The following is a 22928-nucleotide window of genomic DNA, read 5'->3' on the forward strand; positions in this document are numbered from 1 at the left end:
CCCAAAGTAATACAATATAAAATATTATTTATACACTGCAAATTGTTTTTTAAATAATAACAGCTTGGGTGGAGTTGTTATTGATTTCTATATTTTTAAATGGAAAAAATATGATAAAAAAGATATCACTTCATTTCAGGAAGCGCGCGTGAGAGGGCGGGACTTTATGTTACGTTACTCAAACCACGCCCACAAACGCTTCTGTTTACAGAAGTACAGGATCGAATTGAATGTTTTGACCGGCGATCATGCAGTTTATACTCATAAATAGTTTCATCTGAAATATTATTATGCCTCGACGGGCTCATGAGGACACAGAACCCCTGCTTTCATCCACTCATATCGACGAAGACGGTAAAAATGCCTTACTATCAAATGTGTTTAATATTACTCGATCTTACTTATCTTACTCGATCTTAACGTTACTTATGTATTACTCAAGTGTTGTTGAAGAGAACCAGATGATATATAGACGATTAAATCTGGATCCAGCACGAAAACATGTTTATTTGAACACAGAAAAGTACTGAAGTGCCATGGTACATCGATGGTCGTACTTTGATATAGATCCAAAGTACTGTGTGTGTGTGTGTGTGTGTGTTCGTTCGTGTTTAATAATAATATATATATATATATACACACACACACACACAAATGCCTCGTCATGTATGTACTGTATATGTATGATCATTTTAGTGATATGTAATGTTTCCATTAGATGACCAGGCATCCAGCAGAAAGAAACTTTCATATGAGGAGGCTGTTGAGAAAGCAGGTTAAAATCACCTTTATGTATTTAATATGGAGAATAATTAGTCCTAGATGTAGTTTGTTATGTCCAGATGCAGCGGTCAGCGGTCATCCTCATGTCTGTGTGTGTCTGCAGGGTTCGGGCTCTTCCACTGGCTGCTGTTGGTGGTCTGCGGCTGGGCGAACGCTAGCGATGCGGTGGAGATCCTGTGTGTTTCGTTCCTCTTGCCCACGGCACGCTGTGACCTCCATCTCACCTCGGCCCACATGGGGCTCCTCACCGCCAGCATATTCCTTGGTTATTATCTTTGCTGATTTCTTTTTTATTTGATGTTCTAATCATGTTACATTTTAGGTATTTGTAATTCATTCATGGTGAGAAAACTAAAGGTCAAATCGAACTTTTTATCAAAAAAGTCAGTCGGGTCAAAAATGCAGTTTGTTCCCTATTTGGGTGAACTTTTGTTGACTTCACACGAGTCTGAAAATTGCAGAGTCATGCTCATATTATTATTATTTTTTTTAAACATAACTGAGCCAGTAATTAAAACTGCTGACATAGCCATGTGATTTGAGTTTCATGCTTCTCAGTAACGTGTCAACTCGACTGCTTCCTTTGACAGGGATGATGGTGGGCGGTTATGTTTGGGGGTATCTGGCTGATCGCAGAGGACGCCGGAGCATTCTGGTCATTTCTCTGGCAGTGAATGGTGTTTTTGGGGCGGTGGCCAGCTTGGCCCCGAGGTTCTGGCTCTTTTTGCTCCTGCGGTTCTTCAGTGGAGTCGGGTAATGACATGCCAAGAGTCTTGACCTCCACAGACACATTCTGAAGGTTTAGATTGAATCAGATGAATGCATTTGTGTCTTGTGTCTCTCCCAGGGTCGGCGGCTCCATTCCTGTCATCTTCTCCTATTTTTCAGAGTTTCAGCCACGTTTGAGGAGGGGGGCTATGATCAGCGCTCTAGCCACCTTCTGGATGGCCGGAAATATTTTAGCGGCAGGTAAAACCATCATCCTCTGAGCTGAGAGAGGAGTCTCTAAAATACTGCCTAGAAAGGTTGTATCATTTTTTATGTTCCGATTTAGTTTTAATATTGAAACATGAGCAGTAAAGTACAAAACCTGAAGATCTAGAGCTATGCTCAAATATAAATATTAATAAAAAAGAAAAGACTATCTAAACAATAATGCATATGAATACAAATATAAAAGATATTCATATAAACATTAAAAAAATGCATAAGACAAAAGTAAACAACCAAAAATGTATTCATTTAATAAATAAAAATATAAAAGACATCTAAATTAACAAAATAACAATGCATATGGCAAAATTAAAAAAATATACAAATATATCATGTTCCACTTTTTAGAAGAAAAGAGTCTAAATAATAAGCTAATAAGTAGGCTGTACTTATTTATTGTCATTAGTGCAAAACATTGAAGCATGAATATTGATTTGAATACACATTCGGTGTTTTTTCCAGGTGTGGCGTGGTTGGTGATTCCCAGAACATCTTTGAATGCTCATTGGGGCTGGTTGAATTTTCAGAGTTGGCGTCTTTTTGTGGTCCTCTGCTCCATCCCCAGTCTGTCATCAGCACTGATTTTCAGACTGTTCATGCCAGAGAGCCCCAAGTTCCTCATGGAGGTGTGTATAAAAGTTCAATTAACAGGCTGTGAATTCTAGAACTTGTGTCGTGTGTCTGAACAAGTTACAGTTCTAGAATTCAGTAGAGCTGCACATATGGCATGTACTGTATTAAGGTCTATTACAGGCTGCATGTTTGGTGGCATGCTATTACACGATGTGTTTCTCTTCCACAGGCCGGACGTGAGGCAGAGGCTTTGTCTGTGTTCCAGACGATGTTCAAACTGAACAACAGATGGGCCACAAAACCATTTCCTGTCTGTACCACCTCAGTGATCTTTGCTTTCAATTCTAAGCCAAACCTTCCCACTTTTCATAAAGGAAAGTACACTAACTGTTGTGTCAGTTAATAAAACAGTGTTTCTCTTAACAGGTACCAGGTCTTGTGATCAGATCCAGAGATAATGAAGTAAAAAACAGACCCACTAGCGGCTCAAGATATCAGCAGTTCACCCACCAACTCAGACAGGTTCAGCGCTTTTTTTTGATACATTCTTTTCTGCTTTCTTAGAAGCTATTAATGCTAACATGAAGTCTCTTTATGGCCCCTGCTGGTTCTTCTACAGGTTCTGGACCCCATGAAACAGCTGTTTGTTGGACCCTTGGCTTCCAGAAGTGTCTCTCTGCTGATTATATTTTTCTGCATCTCGTTTGGGTACTTAACATAAATTATAAGCTCTGTTCTGATTGGCTGAACACGACCGGTTGGTTTTGCTACCTTTAAGATTGAAATCTGTGATTATTAGTTAACTTCGTTTAAAATGGTTAAGTTACTCAGATTATGAGTAAGTGTGTTCAATGTTGTAATCCTCTCTGTGCAGGTATTATGGGTTATGGATGTGGTTTCCGGAGCTTTTTAAGAGAACCGAGGATGGAGGGTCTCCATGTGCCAACGTGTCTCGATTCCAAAACTCAGTAAATGAAAGCTGCTATCCAGTCAAAACTGCAGGTTAATTTTACTAAAAGCTGACTGAATGAGATTACTCAATTACTCAATATTTTTCTAATCAGCAAAAGCATAAAAAAATGTGAAATTTGTCAGGAAGTGCATTGCATTTTGTTGTCATGATATTCAAGTATCTTTTATCAAGGCTTTGTGTTGATGTGTTTTTATAGTGTACATGGAGGGTTTTATAACAGCTGCTTCAAACTTGCCGGGAAACATCTTCACTATCCTGCTCATGGACAGAATTGGCGGGAAAATCCTGCTGTGTTAGTACAACAGGTTTTGTCTTCCAGTGTTTGAATGGCAGCTCAACATATTTAATTACTACATTAAACAATAAATTAAAGAACTAATAAAGCGCTATAATTATTCTTGCATTATATTTTTATAATGATGCCGATTTTTCTCTGATAGGCGTCAGTTTGTTGGCGTCCAGCATGAGCGTGTTCATCATCTATGTGGTGAAGACCAAAGCTCAGAGTCTGATCATGTCCTGCATGTTCAGTGGCGTCTCGGTCATCTCCTGGAACGCTCTAGACGTGTTGGGAACTGAACTTTACCCCACACAACTACGGTAAAGCCCAATATTCATTTGTAATGAAGTTATATTGGAACTGATTTCACATGCAATCAAAACAGACATCATTTACTCTACTGGTCAAAAGGGATAATTACGATTTTATTTGGCTATGTTTCTACAGTAAACTACATTAAAGACAGTAATATTAGGAATATATATATGCTCAATTATTAGTAGTATGCTATTATTAATAATGACACTTCTCAACAGTGTTGAAACTAGTTTTTGCTGCCTATTAATTTTGGAAAGTAGTATCATGTGACACTTAAACTGAGTAATGATGCTGTAAATTTTGCATCCCAGGAATAATTTACAATTGAACATGTATTCTAATAGAAAATAGTCATTTTCTATTGTAATAATATCACAATTTTACTGTATTTGTGATCAAATAAATGCAGCCTTGGTGAGCAGAGGAATTGTGAGAATTGAAAGAATGACCGTATTAATTCCAGTTTGTGTTGTGTAGCTCGTCAGCTCTGGGGGTTTTCACTGGAGTGGGTCGTGTGGCAGCCATCATGGGAAATGTAGTGTTTGGGCAGCTGGTGGACTCAAACTGTGCCATACCTCTGCTGATGGTGTCTGCGCTCCTGCTGGCAGGAGGACTGGCGGCTCTACGCCTGCCTCAAACTAAACAGACTGAACTCACATGACGCACATACACACACACACACACACACACACACTCGATTGCCATCATCTGGCAATCCTGTCATTCTGGGACCAAACAGTAAACCAAAAAATACATAACACAAAAATGATAGCATTATTGCATACTGAATTATAGTCATATTATTTTTTGTTTATTCCAATAATTTTTTGGGGGGTGGTATTTGATTTTTATATGATACGCATTTTTTTTTAAATTGAAAATAATTTATAAATGAAATCACAGGATATTAAATTAACTTAAATGTTTCTTTTTTTAGATATTTTTTTGTTCTAACTCTTTCTTGTATGAACCTAGAAATAAAACCGTGCATCAAATGTTTCAGTGCTTCAACAACTTTATTCTGTCCAGTCTGAACGTTTGTATATAACCATGGCAATACTTGCAGAGCAATGAGGTAGAAACTTTGAGATTCTAAAAAGCGGCTGCAAAAGGCAACGAGGAAGAGATTATACGCTTTGGCACAGCTTCAGCGAGAAACCAGAGCGGCTAACTACGGTTAGGAGGGTTTAACACTAAACACCGAATTCAGCGGGAGTGTTCCACCTCTTATCTGCTCAAACAAACGATTGTAAACCACTGGCAAACATTTCCCTAGTGCTACGTTAAAAAAAGTGCTATTATTTGATAAAAACTATATACAGCACAGAACAATCCAGAGTTGCTAACGTGTATCCGATCTGATGGATGATTGATGCGGGGTGTTTGCTAAGCAACAGCATCAGCCAGCTGTGATGTCACTTCCTAGAACATTTCACAAGCCAACATGCTCATCAACCATTTAATAGAGCGTTAAAAAGGTAAAATAAAAAAGGCAGGAAAAGACCTTTGAGGCATGCAAACTTAAAAAATCTGTTTCAAATACTATGACCTAAACCAGCAGTAAAAAAGCAGATAAAACCATCTAAAAAATCACTAAAATAAACCAAAATAATGGTCTTAAAACACTGGTAACAAAAGAGAAGCAGAAGGCACCGACTGGCTTTTGCCTGCATCAGAGGGTCAAACCTGCGAGACAAACTAATAATCTGTGCATGCAAAATCTAAAACACCACTCTTAAAATCAGATGGCTGTCTGGTTAACTGTGCAAACGGGTCACCATCAAAGAACCCTTTAGTGTGCATAGAGCCTTAATGAACGAGAGCAGTGCAATAAAACGCAGTGATTCCTCAAGTGAGTCGCCCTTGACTCACGCTAACAACCTTCCCCAAAACAGTGAACTCAGTCCGGACTCTTCCCCACGCCGGCAGCAGTGGGTTTATTTGGGGTTCAGGCCCTTCTGGTTGCGCATTAGAGGCTGATGGCTGCTCAACACGTCCAGAGAATGCTGCCAATGCCAGCATGACCGACAGTAGTATTTAAAACAGGCCTGAAGAGTTGAAAAAACAACAACATGAGTTTAGTTTGGTAGGTGGGTGCAGTTTACTGTAAGTTTTAATCAATAAATTGCTATTAATCACTTATAGGTGGTGTATAATTTGTATGCATGTCACAGGATCATCATTTTCAACAGTACTGGAAAAGAATTTGACACATACTTAAGACATGACTTAAAACTTATTTAAATTCATATAACCAATATAATTCTATATAGATACTATATATATATATATATATATCTGTGTATGTGTGTGTGTGTGTGTGTGTATAAAAGAAATTGTAATTCTTGTTTTATAGTTAAATAAATATTCACATGAAATAAAAAAAATGATTAAATCCTGTGTGTGTGTGTGTATATACTTCATTTAAAATGCTAACTAAAAATCTAATGAATCAAGACTATACCAAATTGAAATCAAATCTAGTTAATTGATAATGAAATGTAATCATAAAGAGTAAATTACTTTTTTTTAAAAATTATTTTTCTGACTTAGGACAACAATATTTCCGAGTAATAGTTCGGAGTGGGATCGCAAATCATTTGAAACAGTTGGGGTGTTGCGGGTTCGCTCATCAGTTTGGGGATCGCGAATCATTTGAGTCAGTTCGGGAGTTCAAAGCGGGTTCGCGAATCATTTGAATCAGTTCGGTAGTTCAAAGCGGGATCGCGAATCATTTGAGTCAGTTTGGGGATCGCGAATCATTTGAGTCAGATTGGGGATCGCGAATCATTTGCATCAGTTCGGGAGTTCAAAGCGGGTTCGCGAATCATTTGAGTCAGTTCGGGAGTTCAAAGCGGGTTCGCGAATCATTTGTGTCAGTTTGGGGATCGCGAATCATTTGAATCAGTTCGGAAGTTCAACGCGGGTTCGCGAATCATTTGAGTCATTTCGGGAATTCGTAGCGGGATCGCGTATCATTTGAGTCAGGGGATCGTGAATCATTTGAATTAGTTCGGGAGTTCGTAGCGGGTTCGCGAATCATTTGAGTCAGATCGGGAGTTCGTAGCGGGATCGTGAATCATTTGAATCAGTTCGGGAGTTAAAAGCGGGTTCGCGAATCATTTGAGTCAGTTTGGGGATCGCGAATCATTTAAATTAGTTCGGGAGTTTGTATCGGGTTTGCGAATCAGTTCGGGAGTTTTGCACGTTTGCATTTTGAGTGCGTTTTCACTGCATTATTCGGTGTATTCAAATGCATTTATGAATGCATGTGAACGATCACAAAATTCAAGATATGGGGGTTAGAAAATGTATATATTTATATCATTTTATGTAGTTAATCAGTTTCACACAAAGAGTGCCATTTCAGTTTTTCTCCAAAAATCTGCATGATCAAAATGTGATATTAAGTTACTACAAACAATAATTTAATTACAAATACAAAATATTGCAGAATAAATGTTTGAAATATATGAATGAATAATAGCCTAAAGAACCTTTGTGCCAAAAGGGTTCTTTCTTGTCATTATAGAACCTTTTTAGCATAAAAGGTTCTGTGGAGTTGAGTAAAGAACCCTATGGTTCTATATAGAACCCCAATGAACCCTTTTTCCTAAGAGTGTAGTTTGACTTTGAGAGAGACTTTATCTATCAATTTGTCTTATAAAGAAATTGGAAATCTTGCTTTTGAATTGAATCAAAACCCGGTGAATCGGTGATCAAAAATTTGCTGTCAACCCAAAGATTCACAGCCATACTTGTAAGAAATATTTTCCACAATAGAAAATAAAATAAAATGTTCATTGCTTAAAAATGGTTGTTCAAAAGCCAAATTACTCAGTGTGAAAGAGACCAAAGAATCAGGAACTGAGCTGTAACGCTCGGTATTATGCTGTGCAGAATCTGTTTCCTACCTGAGCTCTACAGAAGAACGGGCCGGGCTGACTGTTACATATTTGGCACATGGAGTCATCCAGATACGGGTCAATCTGGACCTACAGAGGGAACAGGAAGAGAGTGAGGGCTGATCCCACAGCACATGGTATATCTGAGTTCTGCTCTAATTCACCTTCTTGGTAAACTTGCAGGTTTTTATCTGCACAAACGCTGCAGTCACGGCTTTCAAATAGCTCCTCTGACTTCTGAACGTCACTCTGCCAGAGCCTAGATGAACAAACACAACATTCACTCTATGGCTGAAGAAACAGTAAGTTAAGAATAATATATATATATATATATATATATGGAATAATTACGAATTTAAATGGCTTTGAAAGATCTTATGCTCACCAAGGCTGCATTTATTTGATTAAAAATACAGTAAAAACAGTAATATTGTGAGATATTTACATTAACCATTTTCTATGCAAATATATTTTTAGCTGTAATTAATTATGTGATCAAAGCTGAAGTGTCACACGATCCATCGGAATTCATTTTAATATGCTGATTTGCTGCTCATTATTATTGGTGCTCAGTTTTTAATATTGGTTATTATTATTATCAATGCTGAAAATATTGACTTTTCTGTGGAAACAAAAATATATTTTTTCACGCTTCTAAATAGATCAAAAGAACAAAATTAATTCGAAACGGATTTGTATAACAAATATCTGTTATCACTACACAATTATAAAAGTTATTACTGTCATTTCCGATCAGTTTAATGTATCCTTGCTGGATAAAAGTATTGATTTCTTTTTTTTTTTCTTTTTTTATCATACACGTTTTTGAATGGTAGTGCATCACATTTTCTATTAGGATATTATAATATTATGAATTATTAACGGTGTTCACCATTGATGATAATACTAAATGTTTCTTAAGCATCATATCAGCAGAACAGAATGATTTCTGAAGCATCATATGACACTGAAGACTTCAGCTTTGCATCACAGAAACATTATTACAGTATCTTCAAACAGAAAACTTTAAATTCTAATAATATTTCACAATATTTCAGTTCCAAGCATTATAATTATTCCCGTTATGCCAAATTTATGGCTGCCAGTATAAAATCGACACTTATTTTTTTCACTGTAGATGAGAGGGGAATGCACAGACCTATGGGATATTTGTGCTTGTCCGTGTCGATGCCTGCATACATGACCCCTCCGAAGAGCTCGTCCATGATGTGGGCCAGACCCTCTGCGTTCAGCATCCCGTGCAGAGCTCCAACAAACACCGTCTTACTGCGGCACAGACGCTGCGCGGGACAGCGGATGAAATTGCTGTCTGAGATCACCCACGGGATGACCTGCACCTGCAGTACAGCGAGTGAGAGAGCAGGGTCAGAGGTCAAGGCTCGGTGACGGTGTACGGTTAAGTGCATGTTATTCTCACATCTTTGCTGTGGATCCGCCTGCTGGACAGTTTATAGTAAAACTCGAGATAATCGTCAGACTGCAGACGAAGCTGAGCACAGGCCTGCAGGAGCATCTTCACTGACTTCTCCCAGTCAAACAGCAGATACACATAACCTATGCCAAGACATACAAGACGTGAAAACAAAGCACTATACATATATATATATATATATATATATATATATATATATATATATATATATATATATATATATAATCTTTTATTTATTTATAATGTATTTTCTGTACATACTGTGTGTGTATATTTTTTATGGGTTTTTTATTGATGTATTTTTACAATCTCTGAGGAATTTCTATGAATTAAAAAAAATTTAATTAAAATTAAAGGGACTTCTCGTTTAGATTCTTGGTAATCAAAAACAGAGTTTCAATGCCACCAAATAAACTAGGTAAAATAAGATTAAAATAAATATATTATAAATATAAAATGCACAAATATATCAATATAAAGTATGCATAAATTAAATTATTAAAAATAATGAAAAATACTAATCAAATCTAATTTTAATAATTATGAAGCAGTCCACATGTATATGGTTTGAAGATCATTTTACTGTGATCATGAAAGGCATTTTAAGTAGGTTTATTATTGTTATCTAAAACTATTAAAGACGTTTTAAATTAATTTAAATTAAATCAATTAAACTGAAGTTAAATTACCAAACCTTGAAATTAAATTACTAACTGGAAAGAAATAAAAAGTTAAAATGAATTAATAATAAAAATAATAATAATAATGACAACAGCACATAACAAAATTACAAAAAAAGCTAATTCAAAATATTTATAAAATCTATAATAATATAAAAAGAATAACAAAAAAAAAGTTTAAAGGTACTAAATATTGATTCTGAAATGGTAACAAAATAAAAGTTATACTTGCTGTTATTTTATCAAATTCAGCCACGATTTCCCAGCAAAAAGATGTTTGAAACAAATCCTGATAATTGGGAAATGATTTTAAAAGCCATCTATTTCCTGAAAAGCATGAATAATTCACCAGGGGATGATATGTGAAGCTTTCTATGGTTAAACATCAAATATGTTTCTATATTGGTCCTTTATACACAGCCTACTTTGTGTAAGATATTGTTGAATTATTGATGAGATAAATTCTGCTGTTACCTTGTGGAGGACAGCGTGGATGTTTTCCATCTTTACCAGGCCACTCCACTTTCAATGGACCAAAAACACTAAATGTGTTCAACAGACTCGCTAGAGAGACAGAACAGTTGTTTGTGTTCAGAACCATAATACAGAATAAAAGCTCCATCTCAAATGAGTGTCAGTCAGCAGCACACCCTCTGTGATGTCCCACGGCACTCCTCCCAGAAACACTTTACAGGAGTAAACAGGGCTTTTGTAGTGGCGCGGAGGAAGACGTCCTTCCCAGGTGCAAGTGGGTTCATTCACGGCTGGGAGAAACAGACAGTCATAAAATCATCACAACAATATTAATAACAGCTGTAGACAGAACACAAGGCTTTTAAAATGTGTTTATCAAATGTTCAACCATTTTTAAAGCCTGTAAATTAAATAACAGTCATAATATATATATATATATATATATATATATATATATATATATATATATATATATATATATATATATATATATATATATATATCTATATATATATATCTATATATATATAAATTATAAAATAATATATATTATTATTATTATTCAGAAATGGAACGGTTTTGTTAAATTTTTTTACAAAATATAAAAGCAATGTGTAAAAAAAAAAAGAAAGTAAAAAAATTTTGTTGTACATTTATATGGCTAAAATAAATATCATTTTTCACGCTACGTTTCCAAATAATATGTTTTAATAAAATCACATTAAATGCTTCGTTTTATGATCAAAGATTTTTTCTATGGGTGTAAAAGAATACAATGCAATGAAATATATGTTGACGATTGAGATGAACAAATAGACATCGCATCTAATGGATCATATTTGATACATTTTAATATGGTATTTCTAAAAAAATGTATGCATGGATAATCAAGTAAACCTAAGTTGTTTCAGTCCAGCAAGTGTTCATCTTAAAATATTACTAATAATATTAGAATTATTCTTGTTTACTACATAAAAATCTGTAATGAACCACCACCTAATATAATAAATGTTTAGCTCATACTTACAGGCCTTTTACTTGTTTAAAAGGTAAAATATCAATCAGATGTCAGAAGACATGTTTTTTCAGCAAAGTTTTGATCATGTTAATAATTTAGAGGCATTCAAAATGATGATGCATACGATACAGTAGGCTTTACAGCATTGACTTGACACCGCGTTTTATAAATATGACAGTCCAGATGTGAAATACTGAAAACCAGCAGCTAGCCATCTGCATTCACACTGTGAGCATCACATGTCATGTCAAGTTAAAAATAGCTCAACTTCCAAAAATACTTTGCTGCTTTGAGTTTCTCTGAGCTCTGACTAGCAGTTTTTAGTGAATCTAAGAGTAATGCTGCCTCCTGTTCTGTTAAGCAGGGTGGCTAATGTCACTGTACCTGCAGCTTGTTTATGCAGTTTTGCCTCTCTCTCGATGCAGAACGTGGGCTTGTTCAAGCCCAAAGTGTCCCAGCCGGGCCAGACAGGACCTGTGGACCAGCACCCATCCACTGACCCCTCGGCCTGAGCACTGGACGCATTCATGAAGGTGTTCAGGGGGCTCTGCTTCAAGCAGGCATCTGTGTCCAGTTTCACACCCTCTGCCTGCAGTCTGGGCAGCATCAGGGGCAACGGAGGAGAAACTCTGAGAGAGACCTAAAAGAGACGGATGCAGATACAACTTTAACTATGGAAACAGAATCTTCTAAAGCTTCCACTGCACTCTTTAGGGTTTTGGGTATGATTGTTGCTCACCAGGTGGTCAGATCCTGATGAGATCGCGCTGTTTTCTGAGTTGACGGGGCTGCTGGATCCCGAGTGTAGCAGAGAGTGAGGTTCGAGCGCCGCCATCAGGCTGGAGAAGTGCTCCAGTGGATTTCTAGATGCAGACTCCAGGACCTGGAGAGCGTGCTGCTGACCCGAATCACCGCCTTTTGAGGCACCCAAGAGACCCAACGCTGCAGGAGAGAATCAGTGCGACTTTTATGAGATGTGCTAGTTACTGACTGAGCAAATTTGATCCTTAAATGGCATATTTTAGTGAAAACATAACTGCAGAATGTGAAGAAGGTGTTTCAAAAATTATCATACAAACATAAAAATACATAACTTTCATCAAATAACCCTGAGAGTAAATGTACCACAGTTTACATAACAATATTAGGCAGCACAAATGTTTTAAACATATATAATAATCAGAAATGCTTCTTGAGCAGCACATCAGCAGATTAGAATGATTTCTAAAGATCATGTGACGCTGAAGACTGGAGGAATGATGCTGAAAATACAGCACTGCATCACAGAAATAAATTCCTTTTTAAAATATATTAAAATAGACAACAGTTATTTTAAATTGTAAAATTATTTTTACAATAATACTGTTTTTACTGTATTTTTTTATTAAATAAATGCAGCCATGATGAACAAAAGAAACTTCTTTCAAAAATATAAAAAATTACCAAGCCAGTAGTTTTAAAATGTAGCATGTTTAAACCAATAAATAATACAAAAACATTTATGAAATATATTTTCTTTTTATGAGAATGAGTATTAGCTTATTTTTCTGGCTCACCAGTGCAGTGAATCTGGTGGCATGTTTATCATTTGTGTATATCTGTCTGAAATTAACACTTTTCCTGTGAAAACACTGAATGAACGAGAGAAGAGCTGGATGAGACAGCAGAAACCAGCTTGGTCTGTCTGAATGCGTGTGTGTGTGTGTGTGTGTGTGTATCCCTCTATTACTGGATTTGGGTCAGAACAAACCTTAGGCACATCATGGCTTTCATTTAAAACATGGATGGACATGCATTTATGCTTGTAATCTGAGATAGGGAAGCTAAAGGGGAAAGTCAAAATGAAATGCAAGCCAACGCTGATGAATCCAGCATTCTGTCCTCTGTGAAAGGTGTGAAAATGATTAGTCATGAGTGAGAAATCAAGATATGAGACATCACCACAGTTCAGACCTTCCAGAACAATCCATCAAAACGGCTCTAGAAAGGTCTGAACCAAATACAAAAACACTTTCTTTATCGTCTTCCCCTCTGCTTTTCTTTGTTTTCCCATATATATAACAACACCATCTCAGGTTTATGTTTATAATAAAAAAATCTTTTAAATACAGACAAACACTGTATATAGGTACAGGAATAAGTATTTACACATAAGAGTTTAAATTTCAATGAAGAATATTCAATTTACTGTACATTATGATTTTTACAGTAAATATACAAATCATATAAACAAATTAAAAGTACATTCTATAACATATTTTATAAATTATATAAAAAATACATTGATTGTGAAGTGCATATACATTAACAATATAAACAATATTTCAAGTCAATTATTATTTTTCTTCTCTACAAATTTTTTTCAACTCAAGTAAATGTATCTTGTTTAAAGGGATGTTTATATATTTTATCTTACATGTTTTAATTTGCAGTATAAAATATTCAATTTATTATTCATATATTCCTAGATAATCGAGACAAAAACACTGATAAAGTGTCTGAAAGTAGCTTGAACAGACAGACAGGAGTGGCCATTCAACATTTAAACATCACGCTGGTCATACAGGTTCACTCACCGGGCGTTTGGGAGCAGGGCTGGGTCGACCGCTGGGACTCTGGGTGGCTCCAGGGCTGCTGGTTCCAGCAAGGGAAGCTCAGAGACAGCAGGCCCAGACTGAGCTCATCAACGCTGGGCACGGCAGCCAGAGGATCCTGCTGCTCTGGAGCAAACAGCATTCTGCTAACCAGCGGAGAGCAGGCTGTGCCCGAACCATCTATAAGAGAGAGAGAGAGAGAGTTACAGAGGCACAAAGACACACAGCCGAACCTGGTTTCCTATACCGACCTGCCGTGGGTCCAGTGGAGGTCATCATACTGCTGTGTGTTCATCACTGACCTGTTAAACATGTGACCGGCCCGTTCAAACCTCACACAATGCTGCTAGTGCTAAAGCCATGCTCACTCCATCACACGCACACTCTGTCTGCTAGAACAGCCTCACCACCTCCCGTCCCTGTGTGTGTGTGTGTGTGTGTGTGTGTGTGTGTGTGTGTGTGTGTGTGTGTGTGTGTGTGAATCACGTGTACTGTCTGTCTCTCTGGCCCGTCTCCCGTTCATGGCCTGACTCAGCAGAGAGACAGACAGAAGCGGGCAGGGCTCCAGTGATCACTATGATTCAGCTCATTTGATTCGCACACACACACACACACAGTCTCTCTCTGTTGAACCCAGGCTGTACCAAACACACCCCAGTGTCGGACTACAGCAAGGTGACAGGGGTGTGTCCAAAAGTATGCAACATTATTGGGGCGTGTCCAACAACATTGGACGTGATGAGGGCGTCAAGTAATAAAGTCCAAAAGTAGCCTTTTTATATAAAAAAAACTAAAGCCCATGCAGGCCAGAGGAGAAAAAGTAACACAAAAGTAAAATAATGCATAACTTTCCATAAAAAGTAACTAATTAACTCAATTTGTTTATTTTTTAGGGATTAATGCAATATTGTAATGCATTATTTTTAAAGTTTTTTTTCCCTAGACTGGCAACATGATTGGGGTATGTCCAAAAGTATTAAACGTGATAGGGACGTGTCTGGATTTATGCATTGTCAAGTTGTAAGTAATAATATTGAAAATACTGTTTCAGTCTTTCTGCTTCAAAATGTCATGTTTAATTAAATGTTACTTGCTGTTTCTTTGTAATAATTTGTGAAAATTCTGAGTGAAAATATAATGTTTTACTTAAATTGTGTACTTTGGACAAGCCCACATTTAAATATCCAATAAAAACTTTGAAGATAGAATAAAATTTCTCTGACAAATTATGATTCAAATTCTAAAATATTATGTTCTCCAAGGAAAGATAATGTGCCCCCCTCCATATAGAGTATAATATTTTTGCTATTTCTGCTGTAATTATGACACTTAGGGTATATATACATACTGAACAAAATTATAAACGCAACACTTTTGTTTTTGCACCCATTTTCCATGAGCTGAACTCAAAGATCTAAGACTTTTTCTTTGTACACAAAAGGCCTATTTTTCTCAAATGTTCTTCACAAATCTGTCTAAATCTGTGTTTGTAAGCACTTCTCCTTTGCTGAGATTGCTCCTTTGCCGATTATTGCCGTGCAATAATCATGCTGTCTAATCAGCATCTTGATATGCCACACCTGTGAGGTGGATAAATTATCTCGTGCTCACTAACACAGATTTAGACAGATTTGTGAACAATATTTGAGAGAAATCTGCCTTTTGTGTATGTAGTTTAGCTCATGCATTTATAATTTTGTTCAGTATATATATATATATATATATATATATATATATATATATATATATATATATATATATATATGCATACAAATTTTTTTTTGGTTCTTTTAGATGTTTTTTAAAATGTCAATTGCCATTCGAAACTAATTTTTCATTTGTAATACAACATATTTCTGAGTGAAAGTTGAATTGTGTCACATAATGAGAAGAAAACATAGATCGGCTCCTGATTTTAACCAAAAGGATAATGAATAGTGTGCGTTACATACCAGTATTTGCAGGTATGCTAAAGAAATGCTTAAATATCTATTTACTGACTGGTTAACATTATGCAATATCCACTGGTCTGTGTGGCCTCAGTGACATCCACAGGAGAGGAAAGCATCAGACTACCAGAGCTTCAGAGTATGTTATTACCGTACAGTAACAACACTTTACAATAAAGCATTTATTAATGTTATGTCATGTTAATTTCAACATTAACTTATTATTCAACTATTCAGTATTATTTAATGGACCCGAGCTAACATGAACAAACTATGTACAATTTCTATTTTTATTAAATAATTAAAAAAGATTAATACATACCATAACAATGTTTGCTCATTGTTAGTTAATGTTAATGGGACCTAACATTTTGATTAAAGATGATGATGAAGGAATAACTGGCAGTGATGAACTGTTCACAATAAATCCAGAAACATATATTAATTAGGTAATTATGGCCTGTTTCAGTGTCACATTCCCTTGATGGTATCGGTGTGTGTGTGGATCTCACCTGAGATGTGTTTCCAATCGTTTTGCGGTTTGTCTCCTGAAATTGGCCCAAAGGCCCTGTGAGCTCCAGGATCTCCATCAGTGGCCTTGCAGTGTTTTCTCTCTCTCTGTTAAAAGAAACAGTATGGCAAATGCACAAGAGGGTGACTATATTGCCATATTAGTTAGTCTACTTGCAACTAGTAAACTGAAGGGCAACATTACTAGTACTTGACTTTTTACACATATATATTCAGCTTGCTAGGATGTGTGGCTATACCTCAAAATTACGAATAAGCACTTTTGAGACAACCTACCAAACTATGAAAAAACTCCACTTGGTGTTAAGTGACCCTGTCTTAAAACCTAGTCACCTCTCTATTTAGACGGTAATTATACTCCTTCTTTTGTTTATTAAATACTTAATGCTCATCATCTTGTTTATATTCTTCAGCAAACTGTCTTTTGTTGTTTGTCTCGGTTTGTGTAGGCCTAAATTGTGTTTGCACTATTTTCATCATACACTGCTAAAAACTGCGCCGTTAAAAAACGATAACTGAAAGTGTGTGTATGAGCTCTTTCACACACACATAGACCAGGCCGTCTCTTACCCTGCAGAAATCCATTAGAGCGTCTATATGCAGCTAAAAAAGACAAAAACAGGTCAATTTTAACTGCTCCAAGACACAAGACAGAACACGTTTCAGTCATTTTTTGGATTAAACAGGTGCATGACTCCAGCATTAGCAAATAACGTTCACGGTCACGCGCACAGACCAAATAATATATATACAGTGGAGGCTGGGGCTAGTTGTCACACGGGAAGTTGTCACGAGGGTTATTTTTCAATAATTAAAAACATGGATACATTAAACATACGAAGAAAAATAATTACATTTATTTCTGTATATAATGTTTGTAACGTGTGATCAGAAATTTAGAAGAAGAAAAAAGTATTTTGACTTTATAGTTTTACAATTTAAATCAAGATTAAAAAGCGAAGTCTTTGCTACTTTGCAACCGCTATTGGGGCATGTTGTCACAACGGTTAACGCATGTTGTTCAGTGAATTTTATTTGAGTAAAATAACGACGAAATCGATCAGTTAGCTTTTTTAGACAAGGCATTAAGCTAAGCGAGTTTAAATAAAGAAAATGCATTTCATAAATAAACCAACTGGAATAAAATGTGACAACTTGCCCCGGTCACACCTATCTGTATAAATATCAAACCATGTAAACACATCAGAGTTAAATAAAAAATAGATGACATCTTCATTTGAGTGTGCGTTCTCTTTTATTGACATTTAAAACTCTTTATAATAAATAGAGATATAATATTTAAACAACACATGATTTCCCACAGTCACACAGTAAAGCTATGAGAGGGAGAAGGAAGATCTGGTTTATGCCATCAAGCACATCATCAAAACAAAAAAGGGTTAAAACTAACAGTGTCTTCACTAGGATGAACGGCTCCAGACTGCATTAAAATATCTAAAATAACTGGATTGTGATATACTGTATTCTTCTGAGAGCTTCACAAGAACAAGAAGCTGGTGAATGTTGGGAGATACACCCGTCCATAAGCCTAATTCAGTAGTTACACATTCGCAATTACAGAAAAGACACATTTCCTGTTGAGAGAGATGTTGCTACAACATGAAGGCAGTGAATTCATACCGATGTTTTTGGAGCTTGTGATTTTTGCTAAACCAACAGAAAGTGACTGTGTTATGAAACGAATAAGAAAACGTTTAGAAGAGTTCAACAAAGTTCATGTTTTCTAAACCAGTTTGAAGCGGTTTCTGGAAACAAATCTACTGTCGTCATGTGGATGTGGTCTGGCATCAGATGTAAGACATTGCATTCAGTAAATGTGAAAGATAAACACTGCACAGAGTTTCTATTGATTTCAGGAAGATCACAAAGGCAGCATATGAATCACTCAGATGATTATTAGTCTTAGGAATAAGGATTTATTAACTGGTTAGAGACTCATGGATTACAAGGTGGTTTCCAAAACTGTCAAGCATGTACTGTTGCGTCTAAATTGAAACTGATGCAGGTTTGTGCAGTAGTTCAGGTGAGTTTATGGTGTGAAGAGTGTCTTTGATGCCATGCAACGTTCAGCAGAAGAACATAAGAGGAACACACTGGGCCGTGAATGTTACTTTAGCTGTTCTGACATCAGTTCTAAGTATATTTTTGATGCTACAAGCCAGTCCACATGGGCGAAATATCTGCAACTCAATGTGGTAAGCAGCAGTAGGAGGGTGTTGGCTGTAGGGGATGCCATCACTGCGACAGGGCTAGCACGAGGTCTTTAACCAGCATCGTGCCGATCACCATCTTCTCACAGTTCACCGTCAGCTGAGCTCCGCCGCCTTCCTTCGTGGTTACGGAGACTAGCACTAGACAGCCGCTGCTGACTGTTTTACCTGCGAATCTGTAAACAGGAACGGAAGGAGGAGGAGGAGGTGTACTGAGGTTTCAAAAGATCACAGGCCAGAAATAAAGGCAGAAAAGTGAAGAATGAAAGAGTTTAACATACTCAAATAAGGGTACCTTTAATCAAACCTACATTAAATATACATGAACATACAAATGCCTCTTAAATATAACTAATACCAGTCCCTCCACGGAATTTCAGCGATTCGGTGATCACTGAATCCAATGCTAAATCAAAACATTTAGCATTTTTTTTGCGATCCTGCATTATCACAAAAAATAAGGTCTCACAAAAAAATTATTATCCATAAGTTGCAATGCATTATTTTCAAAATACAGATACGTGCATCTGATATCAGTGAATGGTGTGTCTGAAACAACGATAGCCAAAGTGAAACTTTCTCCGAGGAGTCTCGCATAACTGCCATGGAAAGGCAAAGCAATTTCCTGATGCAAATGCAGTTATTAACACATTACAGTGATCAAGAAACAGGATGAATGACAAAATAAAAAGCATTGCATGTGTGAATGTAATAAAAAAGAGTTATGGTAAATGTACTATCATAATTTTTTTTTTTTTAAACCTCGCAAATTTTGTGCAAATTCATGCAAATTATCACCACAAAATGGTCAATGGGATTATTTTATCATGAAAAGTCCTACAAAAAAAGTATTACAGTCCTGGAGGCCTGATTTTTACAAATGTATCAATATAGCAATCATACTTGGTGTAAACGGGCCTTTAGAGACCCCATCCCAAATGACCCACCCCCTTCACGTGTGTGTGTTACCTGCACTCTTTATCTGAACCGCATGGTACTCTGCTTAAGTTGGCGGTGGCCGTGACCCTCTCAACGATGACATGTTCGTTCACACATTTCTCTCCCAGCGTCAGCTTCTCCAAGATTTCATTCATTCCCATCAGTTTACCTGTGAAAAGAGACAGACAGCATCTCTTCGTCAGATCAATGCCCCCGTCAAACTTGTCTGAGACATTTGATGGAGCCCCAGAGATGCCCAGAGTACATTTCGTCAAACCCCAACTTGGAATTGTCCACCTAGATTGTGAACAGTGTTGGAAAAATTCTACAAGTAAACAGAAACTAGTTCCATGTAATTAATTACATTGTTAGCTTAGCATCATGCTTATTTCAGACTATAGGACTCAACAGTGAACGTCTGTCTGGTTTCATGTGCATTAACAGAGTTTCAGCACACGAAGAGTGTTACTTAAAAGCTCAAAAGTCATTAACAATGGCACCTTGGTAGGTAGCTGACTATGTAGACAGTACACAACAAGGTTTTGTGAGCTGTGCTGAGCGTGCTGGTCTCACAAGTGTCGTGATGGTTCAGGGTCACTCGGACAGGTTCAGTGTTTCGTAGCCACATTCCTAGATGCAGCATAATGTTACCTTGACATGGTGTGAGGAAATGCACAGTCATGGTAACAGTCGCCAAGGCAATATCTGGAGACTGGTAAGAGGGAGGGGCAGCTGGAAGCAAAATCATTTCCAGAATAACATGAAGAGGGTGTGCAGCTGACAAAAATATGTTCTAAGAACGTTTTGATAACATTCAGATTAAGTTATGGAAACGTCACAATGAGGAAAAATCTGTCAATGTTCTCAGAATTTTCAAAATGTTTAAAAAAAAAAAAGATTCGTTATGCGAACATTCCATTTTTATTATTTTGCAAACGTTATGGGAACGTTACTCATGAATGTTGTCTGAACATTCTTAAACGAGTAGTTATCAAACTTGTTAGAAATTTTTTGTCAGACTGAAATGTTTCACAAAAAATGAATTCCATGTAGGATGGCCATGTAGGATGCTTTAGTGTTTTAGTAACGTTTCTGGAAGAAAATTACTTCATAACTTTGAGAGAACCTTGCCAGAACACTTTAACCAAAGTTCTGAGAACGTTCCCTGTGAGCTGGTTGTGTGCATCTGTGAAAACAAATCAGGAAATATAGAGGAAGTGGAGGACTGGAAGTGATATGCTAATCAGCTACCTCAGAAAAACTTACCATTCAAAAGATTCTCTAACGAACAGCAGAAAACGAACCCACGGAAGAGGAAAACATGAGTTTGTCAAACAAAAACATCGGGTTACAAAAGTACGTCGTTTTAGTACACAATAGAAGAAATCAGTTAGGAAAAGCCATGAAACATTAAATTAATATTTCATGAGAAATGAAAGAGAGACATACAAACTTTCTCTTGAAAATGAATCTCAGAGAGACACTGCTGCATATGACAGATGTTTTGATGAAAAGGAGCAATCAGAAGGGCAACTGTGAGTGTTAAAGCGAGAATGGGCTGATGTTCTCTCACCTTGCTCCTTCTTGAAGTCGTTTTCTGTCAGAAATGCGGGTGTCATTAGCTCCCCGACGGGCGGCTGGATGGAAGCGAAGAACTTGCGGGTGTGAGTACTGAAAAACGTGAACAACGATGCTTGGAATTGGAGTCAAGAAAATGCTATTTGACTTATATGTATAGGGGTGAGCCAATCATGATGGACAGGTATGTGATTTACATAAAGAAACATGCAGCCCGTTTCATTCTAACGGTGAAGAATGGCCATAAAAAGCAACAAAAATAAGTTCTAAGGTACTTCTACCGTTCCCATTACATTATGCAAATGTCATTTCTGAATGTTCTCCGATTGTTCAAAATGTGCAGTTTTTAAATGATTTTAGAACTTTTTAAGTTATGCAGATTTTAACAACTCATTCATTTGATTATTTTGCAAACATTATTGGATTGTTACTTTGGAATGCTCTGTGAAAGTTCCGAAAAATGTAGCAACAAGTAAAAAACATCCTGTTAGCTGGGTAACAAGTGGACATCAGGAAATAGAAGTTTATAATTGAGCTTCTTTTTAACACTCACCACAGCTGGAAGTTTGCTGCTTGCGTGGAATCACAGAAATCTATGCCCATCATCACGGTAACCGAATCACCTACTGCTAACATTTCTGAAAGAACAATGCAAACAGAACAGAAATAAACCTGAAGTAGTTGTAGATAAAGCTGCTGTGGAAGATCTCATACTGCGCTGGGTTGCAGACCTATCTCAGTGAACTCTCGGATCCTCCTCCCGGACTGCAGCCTGGGATCTTCGATGTGCAGGTTTTTGATCTCAGAGTTTGTGTTGTTGGTAAATTGGATCTGGACGGCCACCATATTTGGGTCTGGACTGAAGGGCTGCCGGCTGAAGCAATAGTCAACCGCAAGACCCTCACCTTTTATACGATGCAGGAGCTCATACATCTTTATCGCACCAGAAGGTGCAATGGTCTGTGAGAAAACAGAAGTGATTTTATTCATATCAAATGTATAAAAAATTATTATACACTACTGTTCAAAAGTCTGGGGTCAGTAAAAAAATATTTCTTGGAAAGGAATGAATGCTTTTATTCAGCAAGGACACATTAAAACGATCAAACGTTATTTTGAACTTTTTATTTAAAATGTAAAACTCACATTTCTGTCTTTTTTTCCTTACAATTTTGAGTTTATATTTCACAGTTCTGAGTGAATGTGGTATTTAAAATGTAAATAATATTACATTTTAAATTTCAGCGCAATCCCACAAAAAGTTTATGCTTAAAACAAGAGAGAGAGAGAGAGAGAGAGAAGAAAAAAAAATCCAATTGGAAAAATATTATTTTATTTATACATTTTTTGAATCTTGCATTGCATATGATTTTCTTTTTTTTAAATCTGAAAATAATAAAAAGATGTGCATAAAAAAATTAAGAAAAAATGAATTGAATTCAAAGGGAAAATGAATTATATTGATAAACTTAGATTATGACAATATTTCTGCTGTATTTATTGCAATTTAAAATTTGGCTTAAAACTCACTGTAGGTCCAAGAATAGCGTCGGTCAGTGACAAACCCTCCAGATCAGATACCAGACTACTGGACAGGAAGTTAACCGGAGTCACTGAAGCCGATGCTGGAGCTGGTTCAACTGGAAGAGAGAAAAA

General features: G+C 36.6%; 3 protein-coding genes across 9 annotated transcripts in view; 1 reads left to right on the forward strand and 2 right to left on the reverse strand.

Annotated features, from left to right (window-relative positions):
* The first annotated feature begins 185 nt into the window (after positions 1-185).
* LOC127946931 (synaptic vesicle glycoprotein 2B) lies at positions 186-4919 on the forward strand. The gene is made up of 13 exons (XM_052543753.1): positions 186-354; positions 719-775; positions 887-1048; positions 1374-1536; positions 1631-1752; positions 2239-2402; positions 2579-2659; positions 2776-2871; positions 2969-3057; positions 3224-3351; positions 3519-3614; positions 3763-3922; positions 4398-4919. Exons 1-13 carry the CDS (start codon positions 291-293, stop codon positions 4579-4581), a joined length of 1566 nt encoding a protein of 521 aa, XP_052399713.1. The 5' UTR covers positions 186-290; the 3' UTR covers positions 4582-4919.
* LOC127946932 (cytoplasmic polyadenylation element-binding protein 1-like) lies at positions 4914-14468 on the reverse strand. Its single transcript, XM_052543754.1, has 11 exons — positions 14296-14468; positions 14027-14224; positions 12190-12392; positions 11835-12090; positions 10609-10722; positions 10433-10522; positions 9264-9400; positions 8985-9183; positions 7990-8084; positions 7835-7915; positions 4914-5968 (listed from the first exon to the last, which is right to left on the reverse strand). Exons 1-11 carry the CDS (start codon positions 14321-14323, stop codon positions 5858-5860), a joined length of 1512 nt encoding a protein of 503 aa, XP_052399714.1. The 5' UTR covers positions 14324-14468; the 3' UTR covers positions 4914-5857.
* A 3292-nt stretch (positions 14469-17760) lies between these two features.
* LOC127947345 (AP-3 complex subunit beta-2) overlaps positions 17761-22928 on the reverse strand; it is a 41660-nt gene continuing 36492 nt past the window's right edge. For 4 of the 7 annotated variants that reach the window (XM_052544422.1, XM_052544421.1, XM_052544420.1 and 1 more), the window contains 6 exons: positions 22803-22912; positions 22004-22232; positions 21826-21910; positions 21268-21365; positions 19725-19863; positions 17761-18967 (listed from right to left, as the gene is read on the reverse strand). In XM_052544422.1, the coding sequence (XP_052400382.1) occupies positions 18781-18967; positions 19725-19863; positions 21268-21365; positions 21826-21910; positions 22004-22232; positions 22803-22912 (848 nt within the window). In that variant the 3' untranslated portion in view covers positions 17761-18780. The remainder of the gene's footprint in view (positions 18968-19724; positions 19864-21267; positions 21366-21825; positions 21911-22003; positions 22233-22802; positions 22913-22928) is intronic. The other 3 variants (XM_052544425.1, XM_052544424.1, XM_052544419.1) reach the window with 1 other exon arrangement.

Source organism: Carassius gibelio, chromosome A25 (genome assembly GCF_023724105.1).
Source record: "Carassius gibelio isolate Cgi1373 ecotype wild population from Czech Republic chromosome A25, carGib1.2-hapl.c, whole genome shotgun sequence".
NCBI lineage: Eukaryota > Metazoa > Chordata > Actinopteri > Cypriniformes > Cyprinidae > Carassius > Carassius gibelio.

Coding starts and splice junctions, on each gene's coding strand:
- LOC127946931 (XM_052543753.1), top strand. CDS start 291: ATGCCTCGACGGGCTCATGAGGACACAGAACCCCTGCTTTCATCCACT. Junction 2,403..2,578: donor GCCCCAAGTTCCTCATGGAG/GTGTGTATAAAA, acceptor TCTCTTCCACAG/GCCGGACGTGAGGCAGAGGC. Junction 2,660..2,775: donor GGGCCACAAAACCATTTCCT/GTCTGTACCACC, acceptor TTCTCTTAACAG/GTACCAGGTCTTGTGATCAG.
- LOC127946932 (XM_052543754.1), bottom strand. CDS start 14,323: ATGATGACCTCCACTGGACCCACGGCAG. Junction 14,225..14,295: donor CTCCACTGGACCCACGGCAG/GTCGGTATAGGA, acceptor TCTCTCTTATAG/ATGGTTCGGGCACAGCCTGC. Junction 9,184..9,263: donor GGCGGATCCACAGCAAAGAT/GTGAGAATAACA, acceptor GCTGTACTGCAG/GTGCAGGTCATCCCGTGGGT.